This window comes from Aulonocara sp. 'chitande type north' Nkhata Bay, linkage group LG13 (genome assembly GCF_057382095.1).
Source record: "Aulonocara sp. 'chitande type north' Nkhata Bay isolate Kocher_YH1m ecotype deep benthic linkage group LG13, A_spYH_male_GT1.1, whole genome shotgun sequence".
Taxonomy (NCBI): Eukaryota; Metazoa; Chordata; class Actinopteri; order Cichliformes; family Cichlidae; genus Aulonocara; species Aulonocara sp. 'chitande type north' Nkhata Bay.
This window is the reverse complement of record NC_141356.1, coordinates 26,345,855-26,364,100: the sequence shown is the minus strand read 5'-3', so window position 1 is coordinate 26,364,100 and position 18,246 is coordinate 26,345,855. Positions and strand designations below refer to the sequence as shown.

General features: G+C 41.2%; 1 protein-coding gene across 8 annotated transcripts in view; it reads left to right on the top strand.

Annotated features, from left to right (window-relative positions):
* The window catches only part of marchf8 (membrane-associated ring finger (C3HC4) 8), a 99,268-nt gene that overhangs the window by 42,518 nt on the left and 38,504 nt on the right, over positions 1-18,246 (top strand). The window contains exon 1 of one of the 8 annotated variants that reach the window (XM_086259504.1): positions 17,066-17,732. The exons of the other annotated variants lie outside the window; for them this stretch is intronic. Within the exon in view, the coding sequence (XP_086115630.1) occupies positions 17,703-17,732 (30 nt within the window). The 5' untranslated portion in view covers positions 17,066-17,702. Of the gene's footprint in view, positions 1-17,065; positions 17,733-18,246 lie in introns of those variants that run through there. 8 annotated transcript variants of the gene reach the window in all.

The following is an 18,246-nucleotide window of genomic DNA, read 5'->3' as shown; positions in this document are numbered from 1 at the left end:
GTGCCGCACTTAGTGGTGTTTGTAATTCAACTTGACTGAGGTTAAATTTCTTTTTTACTATGGATTTAATTTGTTGATATTCTAAAAACCTTGTCTTGTTGATCCCATATTGTTCAACTAGTCTGTCAAATGGAATAAATTCTGTTCCCTCTAATATATGTTCTAAGTATTTAATTCCTTTACAACTCCATTCTGGGAAATTAATCATATTATTGTTTTGTAATATGTCAGGGTTATTCCAGATAGGTGTACGTTTGCATGGGATTAATGAAGACTCCGTTATTTTTAGAAACTCCCACCATGCTGTTAGAGAAAAGCTGATGTTGATACTTTTAAAGCATTCATGTCTTTTGATGTTTGAGCTAATAAATGGTAGGTCTGAAATCTCTAGATCCTTGCATAGTGCCTGTTCAACATCTAGCATTTTAACATATTGAGTTTAGGGCTGGGCAACTAAGGTGCTCTCATTCTAGTTTCACATAACACGAGTAGGATAGAAAAACAACTCAATAGAATCTCAGTGAAGTTCAAGTTTTTTGAAAATCCTGTGAAGTCGAAAACTGACAAAGGACGCCATCTAGGATTTTAAAATTACCATACCGTACCATAGGTGTGTCTATTCGAGGGCTGAGGGGTAGTCGGTATTTTTTACATTTTATTTATGTTATGGGAGTCGTACCTACTTAAATAAGAATTAAGAAAATAATGCACCCTTAAGCTTGATGCAGAACTCATTTTCTTGTAAAACTAAAGCAAGCTTCACAATGAGGGTTGAAATGATTCTAAAACTGTTATACATAAGTTAAAACTTGAATCAATTATAGAAATTCTCTTTTCACTCCAAATGATCATCCTCAGGATGTATTATTGCCCACCTGTTTGTTACATTTTATAAATCTGTGAAGTCATTTATGTTACGTTGCCATATAATTTCCAAAGAAAACCATATCTTTGAGTCTCATGATGAACAGATGAGTGGAAGTTTGTCAGGCTTTTTCACCATGGGCATTTAAATCATCTGCTGAGTTTCCCTATTATGTTTTACTGCAGGGGGCTGTGCTATTATGCTACAAAAAAGCGAGGGAGAAAACATCCGCAAACACTTCCCTTAGGTGGAGTGGAAACCAGATGTTTGTTGCTTAGAAGTCTCAACAGCACATTTTCTTTCATTTTCAGCAGCCAAGCACAAAATATCTCAACATGTCACACGGCTTGTTTCGAGAGAGGAACTCTGTCTACAAGTGTTTTACTTGTAGACGATTTTATGTAAATTATGTATAGTTTGAGACGAATGTTATTCTTTGACCCTGTGAAGCGAATATGCTTGTGCGCCGCTAGACTACTTCAAGACAAGAGAGTAACCGATGAAGATAACGGGCAGTGCGAGACGTAATGACATGTAGCACGGGTCGTACGCTACTCTTGATCCCATGAAATTGTGTGCACAGTGCTCCTCTTCTCTCTCCTTAGCCTTTGGATGGTGCTGCTGCATGAATGCACTAGCACCCGGTGTCCAGATGAGGTTTTCAGTGAGTACTGCAGAGTGCAGAGGACTGCGGCCTCACATTAACATTCACCTCCATCTACCGAGAGGAGAAATTAGTAAAGGTAGAGTGCGCCGCGCAATCACGGTGAGAGGGGCCAGGTGAGAGTATAAAGAGATAAGGTGAAAAAGAGCACAATTTTGGTCTGTTGTAAACAGCGTGAAGGAAGCGAGAGCCTGTCGTTGCCGTAGAAACGGAGCAAAGACTGAATAAGAGTAGTATCAGCAGGAGTGAAGCAGCACGGGCAGAACGTGGAGAAATAGTTTGCCGTTTGCCACAGACATGCCTCAGCTCTGCTTCTGTCGGAGCTGTCAAAAGCCGTGTGTGCTAGGAGAGCGCCGTGCTTTCCCACTTACTTCAATGAGTATTCAGGCAGCGCACCCGATACATCCACCCTCTATACTAGTGTCCCCTGTTGCCGATCTGAAGAGCAGCCAAAACCAGAAAGAATGTCTTCCCCGTGAAATCGAGGTGAAGCCTATTTGTAAGAGCAGGAGCTGTGGATAGTTGCTGTCAGTCCTCTGTCACTGTGATTGATGCGTTTATTTCAACTCACGGCACCTTCCGCACAGGCCAGGTGGCTGCTCCACTATCCCTCGCCTGGGGTCACGCTGCCAGGGCTGACAGCAATCAGGTGGCGTCTTTTCAATCCTTGCATGAACGAACGCATTTCTTTCTTCTCCTTCCGTCCTATCTCTTTCAGGGCCGTGGCCTCCCTCAGGCTCGCTAATAGATTACAATGGTGCTGTATGTGAAACACGAAAATCTCAGGGTACAGAGACAAGACAAACATGGGGGAAGAGAATATGTCATCACCATAGAAACAACCTGGCAAGGACATTGGCGAGCTGCTACCTGAAACTCTTTGGTTTTGTCTTTTTATCTTGCATCGCGTTGAACTTTCTCTAAGCTGCTTTTATCCAATTTATAGTTGGCGCTCTTAAATGACACATAAAAGCTCTGCTGCTGCACATGCACTGGAACAGTAATGTGCGGGAAAGTTTTTGTAAAGACTGTGCAGAGCCCAAACTAACAGGCAGTACCCACTGAAGCCACAGCTTGTTGTTTATTTATATTATTCAGTCATTTATATGCTTCTCACGCAACCACAGACACCCAGAAGTAAAGAGAAAATCTGCAGTTTTGTTATGCAGCAATGTCTTGCAATATGACTAAATTACGAGACGGCAAAAGTCTTGAGTGTGCGACTTTTCATTTTTGTTTGCTTGTTTTTAACGGGGTTTTTTTTTGTTGTTGTTGGATTTGTCAGAAACCATCGAACAGATTCTGCTGCATTTCAGGCTGTGCACGGTGAATCCAGGAAGTGAGCTGATCTGGGCACGGCTAAATGTTTTTTCCTCTTGGATTGGCAAAAAACCTGTTGAGCTCGTCCTGAAAATATTATCTTTGGTCATCTGTGCTATGTGACTTGCACACAGGGGAACAAAGCCCAACTACAAAAGTGAAATTTGAAGCCCATGTGCCGTCATGTACAAAGAGATCTCAGGACAGCAAGGACAATGGTGTGTTATTAGCTGATGGATGGGGATCTGCTGGATTGCTCCTGTTGACCACTCAAAATACACTGAGTTCCAAAAAAAAGGTAAAGCCAGCTGCCAATCACCCGGAAGAGGTAAATAACTGGTGAACAAACAGCAGGAATGCTGAATGCAAAGAATATAAATGGTGTTTTTATAAAAATTTTATCACTGCTTCTCCCTGGAGTTTCACATAAATCCATTATAAAATTTTACATACCTGAAATCTGGAAAACAAGTGCATTTAAGCATAAAGTAAGGATTATTGCTCACCGATTGACTGCAAACCACACTAAAAGTCATTTTGTGATGTCACTGTGTAACACTCCTGAGGTCAGGTCTGCAATTAAGGGCAAGCTTATGATAGAACAAGCCAAGGAGAGATGCTTTAAAAGCCAAAGCATGTCATCAGGAAGAAAGCGTGTAATCATTTCAGGTGGAAATGCTGCTTTTTCCCACAAAATATTTGCTTGCACTTGTCTTTGCACAGGCAGAGAGCTGACCAGACAAATATTGATAGGGCGGAGTGGGACGGGAGAAGTGATTGAAAGGAGGTTTGAGTAAACGGAGAGCTGCTGGAAAAATGCAGAAAGAAAAAAAACATAGAAGAGGATGGGGAACGGCGAAATGTGTTTCAGATGCCAGCCGTGGGAGATGGAAATGCAGAAAAAGCGAAGGTTGGAGTGTGGGCCGGCTGGGAGCGATGGGATTTTGACTTCATGCTTATCACTTCAAAAGACAGCCTGTAAAAGGCAGTCTGCTCCTCTGCAAGCCTCGCTCCATCTTTCTCTGTGTCTCTCTCCTCCTAACCCGAGGTGAAGTGGATCATTTCTGGCCTAATAGTTATGGTTTGATTTGCTGTGCAGTTTTCATTCTCTGAGACAACCTCTGTCCTGGGGAGGCTGCTCATTCAGTGGCTCGTGTAAGCCTCGGCTCTACACTCTCCTACTTAATGTGAGCAGCAGCGGTCACGGAGTGCAACATTTTTGGAGTGTGACATTGTTACTTTAACAGTTCAAGCAGCCCCCCGGGGGGTGAAAGGAGGGGGGGGGGGGGGGGGGGGGAGGTTGAGCCGCTCAGATCTGTGCTATGTAAACACAACACTGTTGTTTTTAAAATACGGCTGCGCTTTCTTTCGTGCAATGATACTCCTCTCAGCCGTTTTTGTCATCCTTGTGCTGTCTCGTACTGTCATAAAAATGATCTGAAACAAGTCACAACAGCTTGCGGCGGGCCCGTCGTGACATCCTTACAGATGTGTCACGAGAAAGTCAACAATCCTGAGCGATACCGTAAGGAGATTGGCCCATATGGAGCCGAAACCGAGCAATGCGTAGATGAGCAGCGGGCTAGTTGGAATGCGAAGCCAGCGCTTCGCTGTCAATCAAGGACCGCGACAGATGCGTCGGACACGACGATGAGGTAGACAGCTGTGAAGGCTGTGTTTAGCCTCAGTCGAGACAGCTGAGGCGTCAGCCAGGGTTGGGTTGGGGATGTTTTAGATTTCAACAGAGGAGCATAATAAGTTTGGCCTTCTTACATTGTAGCAGCAGTCAGTGTGAAAATTGGACTGTCACATCTCATATGTCTTGTAGGGAAGTTGGCACCAGTTCTGTAATTATGTTGAAATATCTGATTGGCTTTGCTTTGCACTGCGCATACTGGTCCTATTATGGTGAGGTTATGTGTAATTTTCCTGTTAGTTTTGCTCCACAAATGACTTAATTTGCCAACAATTGTAGGGAAATTAGTAACAATGTTTGGTTGCTACACTTTCAATTAATTGAATCCAAACAAACACGGCGATATAATGTGCTGCTTTTGAAGTAGCCACACAACAGGTCAAATTAAAATGAAAGATTCACTTGAATAATAATAATATTCACTCTAGTACAAAGCACACTTGCTGGCCATTACAATAATTTGTCTTCCATGACAAGATAATGCAAAAAGCACCTGGCTGGTTGTCAGTAAAGCTTAGTGAAGAGGCCGAAAAGTCCGTGTACTGGCACTGAGATCAAAGTCATTGGTGTTTCCAATAAACTGCCATTGTACATGGTAAATGGACTGGTTCTTATACAGTGCTTTTTTGCTCTACTTGAGTCTTCCCAGCTCTTTTTCTCATTCATCTAAGAATCTAAGTGCTTTCTATCAAAAATTCACACACAGATGAACGCCCTGTGAGCTAGTCGGGGTTCACACTGCAGACTGGAGCAGTTAGGGACTGAACCACCAACCTTCCAATTAGTAGATGACCTGCTCATCCTCCTGAGCCACAGTGAATGGTTAGGCCCAAAAATGTTGTAGTCAAATTCAGTAACCCCTTTAATCATGGCTGAAGTAATAATATGTAACTGAATTTAAATATTTCCAGAACTGTGAGCTTTAAAAAGAGAAATAATTTAGCGAGGCTATGTTTGGATGGATGTTGGTGATTGTTGTTGTCGTGTTTTAATTGAGCAGTTCTGCCAAAGAAATTTCAGTCTACTTTAAACTAAACCGACTGATGTTTGTCTCCAGTGTCTTTCGAACCCCAATAATTTGTGCCAATTAACACGGATCTTTCCAAGAAAGTGTCATTTTTACCATGACTGGTGTTACCAATCAGACCCCAAGAGAAGTGCTGTAAAGGTATGGTCAGCAGGGGGCAGTAGAGCAAACAGTGTATTATCCTCCTGCCCTTGAAAGACCAGGCCATTTGAACCTGAAAATGCTTCCTGATGCAACGCCTGTAGCAGTTTTTCCGTAAAACTAGGAGATGTTTGATTCGCTTCTTCTACTCATCGTTCACACTTTGTGGAGTTTGGACCTAATGACTTCATTTTCCTCTTTAGCACTGAGCTTGACTCTAACCACGAACAATTCTGGTCTTTTTCTTTGTCATTACAGGCTGTTATAGCTTCTAATTTTTAAAATAGCTTAATTTCCTAGTTTTGCCTTGTGGTTTAGATTTCCAGCTTTCAAGTTTGAACATTTTTAAGGCATTCAAAATGCAAATGTTTATTTCAGTGAACTGCAGGAAGGAGGCGTGTAAGATGAACAGCCTTTAAATGCAAATCGCCTTCCACTGCTGTGGACTGTATTTGTCTGGGAGCCAAATGAGGTTGGACCTTAAAATGGGGATTGTTGTAGGTGGGCAGAGGACAGATCTCTCCTTTGTCTATCATCAGCGCACAGAAGTGGGAGAGCAAGAAGATTTGTAGATCCAAGGTTGCACGCCTTAGGTAGATGTGGTGTAAAAAAATAAATTGAGATGCATCTCACTGGTGTAAAATACATCAAAGAATCTAACGCTACAAACGAGCAGAGTTGGAGAGATTTGAAACTGTCTGAGGAGTTTCTGTTTGCTGTAGTCTTTTGTTCATTGGCAAAATAACAGATCTCTGAAGACGCTGTCCTGTGATGGGAAGACTTAAGAGGAATTATTTATACTTCCTCTGCGTGCTGTTTGCTTTTGTGTGAAGAAATGCATGCAGCTTTCTGTTAAGATCACAAGTGAAGCAGTGCTGCTTTGTGCCATTTTAGCATTATATCACTGTTGCTTCTGTGTAACGATATTAAACACAGTCTATTGGCTAACGCGTTTCGTTTTAACCCGTCGCCCGCAGGTGAAAAGAGAAATGAAAGGTTCAGGTGTAGGAGAAGCATTTTTGTAACGTCAGGTGTGTTTGCATGGCAGGAATCACCTGCTGAGGGTTCACGTCCTGAAGGGGAAAGCTGCTTATAGCCCAGAAATTCTGATCAGATCTGTGAAGGCTGGAAAAATAAAATCACAACTGGGTTGAAAAGGAACCTACTTAAAAGAAAAAAATATATTAAAAAATCTGTACTCGTATATTTGCAATGCAGACTTCTCCGTCTGTCCAGGGTCAGAAATAGGGCGCCATCTGTTTAACAGCAGGTGAAGATTAATGATGTCATAGATGGTGGTGGAGAAAGCCCAAAAGGGAGTGAAGTGGGCACTGAGGTGGGATATGTTTGTATTCTGAGGTCATTGCTGCACTGATGCATGTATAGTCCAGCACAGATGATGGATTTAAAGGAGCTGGATGGAGTGCATCAATTGTGTTCACAGAGCCTTTAAAAAATAAAAACCCTCCCTTCTCCCTGCAAAGCCTGGAAATGGCTGGGTAAATAAAAATGAAAAGCTGGGCCTAATAAAAGTCTTCAAACTCTACTTTCTCATTCAAGAAAAAAGATATGATAGCATCCTTAGTTTTTCTTCTCAGTCTGCCATCTTTGTAAGTCAGAGTCGGCTTGCCTATTGATTTTACTTCAAAGAATATATACAGCTAGCATAGTTATGTCTCTCCCAGAGGGTCTGTTAAAACAGAATAACCACCATTGTACACTGTTTAGTTGCATCTCTGTGCATCCCCCCCCGACTCCTGAGCACGCTAATTGTCTGTTGCTAGCGATATCAGGTCAGCCGGGTCAAGAGTTAAAAATCACAGAGAACTCCGCCATCGTAGGTCTGAGCCGCTGTCCGCATTCCAATAGCTTTTAATGACTAGTTTCATCAGGCATGCACTCGCGCATGCACGCAGTGGGAGTTTAACTGAGTGCAATTTTGGTCAAGCTTGGAATCACTTTGCTGCAACTTGAGAGGCATTTTGAAATGATTGATCCACATTTGAGCAGGATTTACGACCGTTGCCAACTCCGGCTTTTTGTCCTCCGCTCTTTATAGACCGCAATGCACTGCTGAAATACTTGTCTCATTTAGAAGGTTATCACAAGCCCCAGGTTCTGATGTGGATACAGATAGAGCTGATGTTTGCGTCTGCAGAGGTGCTTTTTGTCTTTTTATTCCCAAACACTGATAAACACAGACACTGGCAGACTTTAGAAAAGAGGCCTGCGTGTCTTCAGTGGAGAGGTGAGAAACAATAAGTCCTTTCAAATTATCTTCATAGAAGTATGTAATTGCCTTGGCTAATGCTAATGAAGATGAATGGCAAATTAAAGGCAAAAGTCATGATAAAATGTCTTGTTAAGCTTTTGAGCACCTGCGCGCTTAAAAAAAAAATTGAAACCAGCTTTAATGCATCTTGTCTCAAAGGTTCAACTCAGCTTTTCTAATTTTACGGGCAGCCAAACTCAGGATACCATACAACTGCTTAGACATTTTATCTACATTTACTGAGTATAAATATCCAAACAAAAGTTCGTCCCAATTAAAGGGAAGCTGCATACCAAAAATAATCTGCAACTCAGAGTGGATCAATACCCAAAAAATGTTGATCCTTGGGCAAGACCAGAACAGATGAAAATGTTTTACTCCTTGGGCCCCACAATTTCTCCAGCAATTAGAGTGATTAAAATAATGTTTACTTTGTGCAGGGGTAATAAAAAACCTACAGATACTCTTCCAACCGTAACATCTCCATGTATTAGAACTAGAAATTCTCCACTGAAAAGCGCACTGCTCATACCAAATGTTATCTGATATTGCTATATTTGTTTCATTTTCCCATTTTTTTTTTGATGTAGGTAGTATTCCACTTCTTAACCTCTTGTATACCCTTGTACAATCTTGAAATCACCTTAAGGCCTGTGTCAGCCTGATAAGCCTTGACAAATATACTCAGAACAGGTAAAGAAAAAAGATCTGTTCTCTTAGGTATAAAATTATATAGATGATGCCTAATTTGTAAGAACCTAAAAAAGTCCGTTTTACTTAACTGGTATTGATCTTTTATTGATTGGAAGTCCCTAAGAGTTCCCTTATCGTAAAACATACAATATGCCGTTAAACCTTGTCCAGACCATTTTTTATATCTTACGTCTAATTCATTAGGTAAAAAATCACTGTCAAAAGCGCACCATCTTAAAATCCTAACCTCTTCAATCCAATCATTCTTATTAAGAAATTGTAACCAGAGTTTTAAAGGTAGGTTAATCCATTGGTTTCCTTGATGAATTTGTTTTTTAATAAGTGTCACATCCCCTAGAATTGCCTGAATTGGAGAATCTTTTAAGGTCACTGTTTCTAGTTCTTTCCATCTCGCTTGATAATCTACATTACACCAACACACTAATGTCCTCAATTGAGCAGAAATATAATAGTCTTTCAAACATGGGAACCCCAACCCTCCTTTGTCTTTAGCCAACTGAATAGTTTGGTACTTAATCCGTGGTTTTTTCCCCTGCCATATAAACCTAGAGATTATTTTGTCCCATTCCCGAAATTGTTTGTCAGTTATTTCTACAGGGAGTGTTTGAAATGATTGATCCACATTTGAGCAGGATTTACGACCGTTGCCAACTCCGGCCTTTTGTCCTCCGCTCTTTATAGACCGCAATGCACTGCTGAAATACTTGTCTCATTTAGAAGGTTATCACAAGCCCCAGGTTCTGATGTGGATACAGATAGAGCTGATGTTTGCGTCTGCAGAGGTGCTTTTTGTCTTTTTATTCCCAAACACTGATAAACACAGACACTGGCAGACTTTAGAAAAGAGGCCTGCGTGTCTTCAGTGGAGAGGTGAGAAACAATAAGTCCTTTCAAATTATCTTCATAGAAGTATGTAATTGCCTTGGCTAATGCTAATGAAGATGAATGGCAAATTAAAGGCAAAAGTCATGATAAAATGTCTTGTTAAGCTTTTGAGCACCTGCGCGCTTAAAAAAAAAAATTGAAACCAGCTTTAATGCATCTTGTCTCAAAGGTTCAACTCAGCTTTTCTAAAGAATATTCCTTCATTTGGAGTTTTAACGATGCTGATGGAGAGTGTTGTTTAACACACAAGATGAGTATCTCTCCAGGAGTTATCAAACCTGCTGTGCAATCAATGAATCATGATGAAAGTGTGCGATGGTTACTACACCAAGTGTTTTAGCTTGATGATCTGTGCCTTGCAAAGACATCAGAAGACTTTTAATCAGTATATCCCATTAATTTTGTCATTCCAAAGTTCAAGAAACTATGTGGATATAATTTATTAATGCAGCTATTTTACATCGAGGTGCATTAAGGAATCATCAGTGAGATGAAAGAACCCCAGAGCTCGGTGTTAGCGTAGGACCTAGGTAAAATGCAGCGTTGTGTTGGGATGGTTTCAATAAAAAAATATCTTGATTGCTAACAAGCAACTTCATGCTACCGAGAACATTCAGCAGGGCCTACAAAGAACGCAGCACACTGATGCACTTCACCAATACTGAAGTGCATCAGTGTGAGCATCATCATTTAAGGCTGCTTTCCTGCCTCAGGGCACGGACAGCTCCACCATTATTGAGGGGAAATTCCTAATTTTATCGACACATCTTACAGCGGGATATCAGGTCGGATATCCGGCAGCTGAAGCTCCGGTACAAGCTGGATGATGTGGTTGGATAATGACGCTAAACATCAAAGCAAATCTCGAACAGAACGACTTCAAACAAAAGAAAATCCGTCTTTTTTTAAGTGGATTCGCCAGGCGTCGACCTACAGAGGGGTTAAAGGAGACGCTGGCTTGAAAGCTAAAATGTGCGAGAGGCGCGGAGGTGTAGTTTATAGTTAGCTGGAAGTATTTTCAAACACAAATCGGAGGAAAGGATTTAAAGCATGACGAACAACTGGTTACTTTAGCCAAAGCACATCTGGGGAACTTTCCGATCGCTGATGAAGAAAAGAACACAGCTGTTTCTTTGAGCGTTGCAATGGGAAGAATTTAAAACTGTCATCCAAAGCTGGATAAGAACGATACCGCCCTGAATTGAGATGGTCTTTTGCAGAAAATTAGTTGGGTTTTTTTCCCTACATGAAGCATTTGGTAAATGAAAACACTTTAGCAAAAGCACACATTTACCAGCACTGTGGACTTAAATCAGGTAGTTTGTGATTGTCTTCAGTTTTCATCAACATGCATAGTACAGTTCACTTAAATGAAGTCTCTGCTTATTGTCAACAGTACTGCAGCTACTCCTCTGTCGCCATAATAATAAGTACAGCCTGTTCTGCTCCTCACCACGATAGTGACTCACTCATTAGTGATATTTAGCTTTTTCTGATCTGTACTGATGTCCGCAGCAGGGGGATGCTAGGAGACAAAAAGGATTGGCATCACGACTGACGTTTCTGGATGCTGCTCACAGAGGAGAACAATGTGTTCAGATTTCTCCACTGGGGACAGATTAGTTGAGAAACAGGCTGAACAAAATTTAACGTGTCTGTCGTAAACGTAGCAGCTCAGAGCCCAGGAGAAAACCAGTTGGCTGAATTTTGAGAATCTTCAAACGTGTCTGTCACTTCCAGCTCCTCCAATTCCTACGCTGCTGTGAAGAAAAACAATTTGTGTGAAACTGAGGTAAATTGATTAAAAACTGTGCAGCTTTAATAGGATTGTGCATCATGTAGTGCCATGTAAATAAAAAAGATGAATAATAAAAGACTTGAAGACAAGACACTGTGGCAAAATTGGCTTTTGAATCACAGAAAGTGCATGAGTTTATAAATTCATAAATCATTTTTCCCAGCTCAGGCCCCCTGTGTGTCTGGAACACCGCTACCTAGATCAGTTAGTTCCAACTCTTCAAAGACAGACAAGGCTTGGAATAAATATTATATGTACATCAGCACATACATAAGTTACTCATTATCTTTACACATGTCCATTATTTTGACTGAATGTACAAAAGGCTAAAACTGCTAACGAGATGTTCCTGCTTTTGAACATGATGACAACGTTTGAATCTTGAGAAGCCTCGAGCCACCTCTTTCTTTGTTTTTCTTCCAAGGAGCCAGACGTAATTGTAGTTTTGAAAAGTGGTCTCGAGCAGGTTTTCACTGTTTTTACTTCTAACAGTGAGAGCTTCTTCACTCATTTTCAGTCCAGTCCTTATACCTCTGTGTGCGTGTGTGTGTTGTTTTCTTCACTGACCTCAGCTGATCATTCAACTGTTGAACCACTGCTATGTCTGCACATAACAGACAAGTTAGAGAGACAACCAACTTTAAATTGTATCTTTAGGCACTTTGTTACTGTCAGCCTCTCACAAAAACACATCATTTGTTCATATTTCTTTAAATGAAAAATGCCAAAGATAAAAATTGACTCCCAAAGAGCTTGTAGCTGAAAGCTTGGCATATCTTGGCATGGTGTGCAGCGTGCTCTCAAACAGTTTGAAGAAAATGGACAAGGGGAGTCAAAAGAAGACATGTCAGGCCTAAAAAAGAAAAAGGACAAAAAAGTATAACAGATGAACAGTAGGTGAAAGTCAGGTCCTTGAGAAACAGAGGGGAACAAATCCAGCAAAGACCTGACATGGGACCTGAGAGATGCATCTGACTCTTCAAGTGATCCATCTACTGTTTGCAGAAGCCTCATCAGAAATGATAACAATGATAACAGCCAAGGATGGCTGTCAAGAAGCCATTCATAAGGAAGAGAAATGGAGAGCCTGGCCTGAAGCAGTGTAGGATCATTTTGACAGAGAACACAACAAAAGGACAGCCAACATCCAAAGGAGAGCTTTGAATGTGCTTCAAGTAGGCTGGAGGACTGTTCCTGAAGACTACTTAAATAAATTACAAGAAAGCTTCCTAACAGAGTTCAGGATGTGTTGAAGAATAAAGGTGGTCATTGCCAAATATTGACTTTCAGCTGGTTAGAATTGTAGAAACCTCTGTGTTCTCTGTATATACTGTATTTCAATGTAGCTTTGAATATATTTCAAAAGTTTATGTTGTTTTGTTTGCTTACTGTCCTCAAGCTTACAGGCTCAGAGCATATCAGTGCCTTTCTTTCTGAAATCGTACTGAAGTCTTTCTCAAATTTAAGTTGATGAACTGCCTTTGAATTAGTGCAGTTTAATTGAGGTAAACTTTCCATGTGGGCTTCTCCGCTGACTTTAAATACCGTTCGCGTGTGTGTCACACCGGCACCAGCATGAGTGTTGCGTGCTGTTTTGTCATTGTTTAACACTGTAATCGGGCACATACTGGCAACACTCCACAGTCCGATCTCTGCCACACAGCCTGGACAGAAATAGCTTTTGAAAGTGTGGCTCGCAGAAGGAGATCATTTTGAAGTTTTGTTCCATCGGCCCCGCTGCCCTCGCAGCAGCCGTCCCTTTCAGCCGCTCTCCATCGGCGTTCACACGTCGGGATAGATGTGCGCCATTGGGTGACAAAATTGAAAAGATGACAAGATAGGGGGGCAAGAGGACAGTGGGTAGTGGGGAGAGCTGCAAATCAATGAAACTGCTACTGTCAGCCTCTTGTTATTTTTGGGATGGTGAATTGATGGCTTTGTGCTCTGGCTGTGCTGCCGCTGGTGACGGCCCACTTAATGTTTGGGCTTGTGTATTCGAATCTGGAGATTGTCCCATGAATACACCATGCGCAGAAACAACCCTCTGCTGCATTATACCGAGATATGTAAATGAAAAGCAAAGCCCCAGATCAAAGAATTGCATATGGTTACACCAGATAAGTAGCAAGGGATCCCACTGCGGTTATTCAACGTTTTACAGAATATTAAAAAAAACCCCAAAAAAACCCCAAAAAACTGAAGTTCTAAAGAGACTTTCCTTACGGACCTCTCGTTTTCTTCCCCCCTCTCTTCCGCTCGTCCCGTTCTCTTAATTGGAGGTAGATTTGATTGATGCTGCAGACATACAAGCTGTAGAGTTGTAGTTATCAGTATGCATGACTGTATTTGAATATGAAGTGAAAAGGCTATTACAGCTCAATTTCACACCCAGCGGGATATCTGACATGTTTCTCCCTCTGTAGAAATCAGCCTGTCAAAAGTTCTCTTTCCGCTTTCCGTCTCTCTCCGTCCCTTCACATTTTCCCTTAAACTTCACCCCCTCATCCAACTCTCGAATATTTGCCTTGTGTCTCTCACTTTTGTATGCCCTCTCCATCCAACCTGTAGCCTCTGTAAAAGGGTTTTTGATGCAGTTGTTTCTACCATAAATTCTATTGACCAATCACATTTGAAGAGGCTTTGGTGATATAGAGGTAAACGACGTTGTGGAGCGCAACAGTGGGGTCGAATGCCCTGAACTGCTATTAAAGTGTAATTATCAGCAATTTGCGATCGATATTTATTGACACCTGTGCTGAGAGATCTTCACCTCATCATGTTATGTTAATGCGTAGAGCTGCTGGCTGACTGACCAGAGAAAGCTGCACTTGCATCATCTGACAGCTGATGGTTCTTGTATTGGCTTTCTGATCTTTTCATCTTTGTCTTGCTTTTTTTTCCCCCTCCAAGATTAAATAATATGAGCTTGTCGTGAAACTTGCAAAGATTACCGTTGCTGGCGACATTGTGATAATGTGCTGTAAATTCGATGCATCGTCTTTACCTTTAGAAACTGTGCCCCGCTGAATGGATTCAGGAGTTCATTATACAAACCTCCTCACTTGGGGAAATCCAATTTCGTAGTGTTCGTTTAGAGACTGCGGTGGTTTGTGCTTGCTCCTGTTTTGCTGGTTTGTACTTTTTATTCTGCTTTGATGTACTCGAGAGAATGTGGCATAATCAAATCTCACTTTCAGTGGAAAACTTAAAAGATTTGGTAAAGTGGGAATGCTCATTTGATATACGCGTTTAAACCACATCACATAGTTTTCCTCATTATTTTGACTATAGTTGCATTATTTTGTACAATTTTTGGCCTCGTGGTATTTCACAAGAAAATGATCTAATAGGTGCCACATGATGTGGAATCATTATTTATTGTAAACCTGAGGGATACCGAGTATTTGTCTTTTTGTCTCGGAAATCTGTGTCAGCAGACCTCAAGAAAACATCAGCAGTTATAGAGGAAGTTAAACTTAGTAAGTACTGCTTACAGATTTAAGTAAAAGTCCTACTTTCAGAAGAATAATAGATGTTAATAATATACTGAAAATCACTTCTCAGAAAGTTTACCTTTCAGAATATCTAGCAATACTACATAGTAATTTATTTACTGTTTATTTAGTCTTTTATTATTGACTAGAGCCTGACTAATTTATCGGTGGGCTGTTATTAGATAAATTATATTATATGTATATGTATTGGCATTTATAATGAAAGATAAATGAAAATTTAAACAGTAAAGAAGAGATAGAAGAAACACCCTTTACCTATGTTATCAATGTTGTTGCATATTTTGTCCACCAGAGGGTGCTGTTGGTAACGCTAGTTTTTTGTTTTTTGAATGCCACAGAGGGCATAAACAAGTAAACAAATAACTAAGGAATACATAGAAAATTATATTTTATTACTAATTGTATTTTATTTCTTGTTTAATATTCAAATCTCAGAGTGTTCAAAAACGTTTTAACATGCTAATCCCTGTAGAGGATTAAGAAGTGTAATTATTCTAATGTCTAATATCTAAAATTAATATTAATGACGGTAGAAGCAAATTATTAAAGTTCAGGTAAACTGATCTATTCTTGAGTAAATTTATTTTCCACTCAAAGTGTGATGCATGGCTGCGATGTGGCTGTTGTTGTTCAGTTGTTAAAATCTCTGTTGCGTTGACTGGGCAAAGTTCATGAGTGGGACCAGCAACTCTGCTCTAAGACTATTGAGACGCCAAAGCTGTTTAAGCAGTGTTACTCAAATAAGGTAAAGTGCCGCTTAGCTTGTTATGCAATCCAAAGGACCTGGCCTTTCTTTACATAGTACAATAAGTCTAGTGCGTCATCCGTGGTGACTGAGAAAAGGACCTTTCTTATAGCTTTGTGCAGCGCTAACTGAACCTTATATTAATGTATTAAAAACTATTACATGGGCAAAATTTTCATTTTTTTATTTTTATTTAAAAAACTGTTTAATCATTAAAGTGGGATTCAGCAGGTGGAGGAACCCTAAGACTGGTTGAAGTGGCTCATCAATGTTTAAAGAACAGAAGTGAAACCAAAAGGCTTTAAAGACGACATTTAAGTTTCAAGTTTCCAGAAAACAGAAAACTGGAAACTTTCAAGCACCAGTGATGAATACACCCGTAAGATCATTTTTTGAATGTTATTCTTTCCTCCATTTAGACTATAATTGGTTTGATGTTCGAAGCGTGTAGTGCTGGAAAACCAGAACTACACTCAAATGCATTAAACCTAAAGTAACGAGCCTGTTTTGAAAATGTGAGGAATGGAAAGTACAGACATTTGTGTTAAAACGTTACATATACCTGAAAATTCTAAGTACAGTAATGAAGTATTTGTACTTTGTTACAACACAGTTTTAGAATAATAAATGAGTTGAACGATAGAGCTCAACAAAAGCTATAAGACAAGTCAAATAATACATTATCTACATGTCTCTGTACACAGCAGATAACTTATAACGCAGCTTTAAAATCATTCATTCTCATTAAGTGGGCTCTGAGGTTGTTGAGCCTGCAAGGTACAAGTCCAGAAAAGGTCGATTTAGCAACACTTTAATCAATATTGATCCCCTGAGGGAAGGTGAGACTGTTAAGGCAGGTTAAGTTAATGTTATATGAAGCAGGGATTTATACTCCAGAGTGACCCACAGTCAAATTTTATGGGCCCTGTGGGACTTTTTGCTGTACATGCAGGATGTGATCTGCTGGTGGCAGACACGGGATGTTTGCATGCTTCAATTGCTTGCACCCCCCCCCAAACACCACCACAACCACCAGTTCTGTTGTCAGTCGTGGCTGTATTTAAGGTTTAATAGGTGTGTTTATTATTATGTTTCATCCCCTTTGTCCTAGTATTTATTTGGGTGATTCTGCTATACTGTAGCTTTGTCCTTGAATGTAGCTGTGAGGATGTGTGTAATAAATTACCCTCTGTCATTTCTGCTCCACCTTGCATCCCTTGCTGCCAGCCGGGGATTGGTGGAGAGACGGCAGTAAGGCCCTCTCGGATTGGTGGACAGTGACAGTGGCTTAAAACAGGTTTGGTGGCTAACTCTTTGTCTTAAAACAGTAATGGACTGAGAAGGAGGAGGCTCTGTATGTGTGTGTGTGTGTGTGTGTGTGTGTGTGTGTTGGTGTAGGACAAGCTTAAGTAGGGTTAGAGGGAGGTGCTTTTAGGTTAAGCTCAGTGTACCGAGCAGAGGGAGTCTATTTAAAGGGCACCACCCTCCCTCTCTTGAATGATTGAACAACATTTGCCCCTCCCCCCGTTGCTCATCAAGATCAGCTGGAGGAAGTGGCTCAGCCAATGGGATTACAGTATCAGATTGACTCTGTGTGTGTGTTTGTGTGTGTGGGAGAGGGCGAGCAAGCCTGGACAAGCCAGCAGCAGCAGCAGCAGCGTCGGTAGCAGCTCAGCCTCTGTGTTTGTATATGCATGTGTGTGCTTGTGTGTGTGTCTGTTTAAAGAAATGTAGGGCAGCCACTTATTCTCCCTCCCTCTGACGTCTCTCTCTCTATCTTTTCCTGTGTCTGTCTTTGTTTCTGCACTCTGCTGAGGTAGCTCCAGTCGCCACGGCGACGGCTGACATTGTTACTTCCGCATTGGCTCGGCTGTCTCTCCTTCTCGGTGTCTCTCTCTCTCGGTCTCAGCTCACCTCAGGGATTTATAGAGGGGGCATGCAACCTCCCTGAACGACCATTGTCAGTGTGAGAGGGTGAGTGTGTGTGCGCGCGTGTGTGTGTGTGGGTGGATGAGCTTATGTGTGTGTGACTAAGGGTGAGGTGACTCCAGGATCCAGACATGAATTCCTGTTGGAAGATGAAGATTCAGGTACAGATTCTTCCTCTTGGTGATGTTGCTGCCGTGTGTATTTGTGTTGCTTTTGTTTGTGAGTTGTACTGATGTCATTGTTGTTCTTGTTTATTTACACTGCTGCTGCTCCCGCTCGGGGACGAATGCAGATAGATCCTGTCAGAAACGTTGCTTTCATCGTGTGTACGTCTATACAGTAAATGATCCTGTATGAGGCTTCATTCAGAGAAAAGATCGTGATAATAAACAGGAAGTGAGGCTCACTGTGGTCTCCATATCACTGCTTGCTATGCTGAGGCCTTCTTTCCACTGCAGTCGCCGAGTGATGAAAGAGTTGCCAGGAATGTGTCTCTTTACGTGCATGCGTATGTGTCAGAGAAAGGAATGAAGACTAAAATGAACAGAGACAGCCATCTATCACTGTGATGGTGGTTGTTATGGCTGTGTGTGTGTGAGAGAGTACATTACATTTGTTTTGCCCTCCTTTTGTGTCTTTTGTTTACTTTGTTCTCTCTCGCTGAGGGATCCTGTT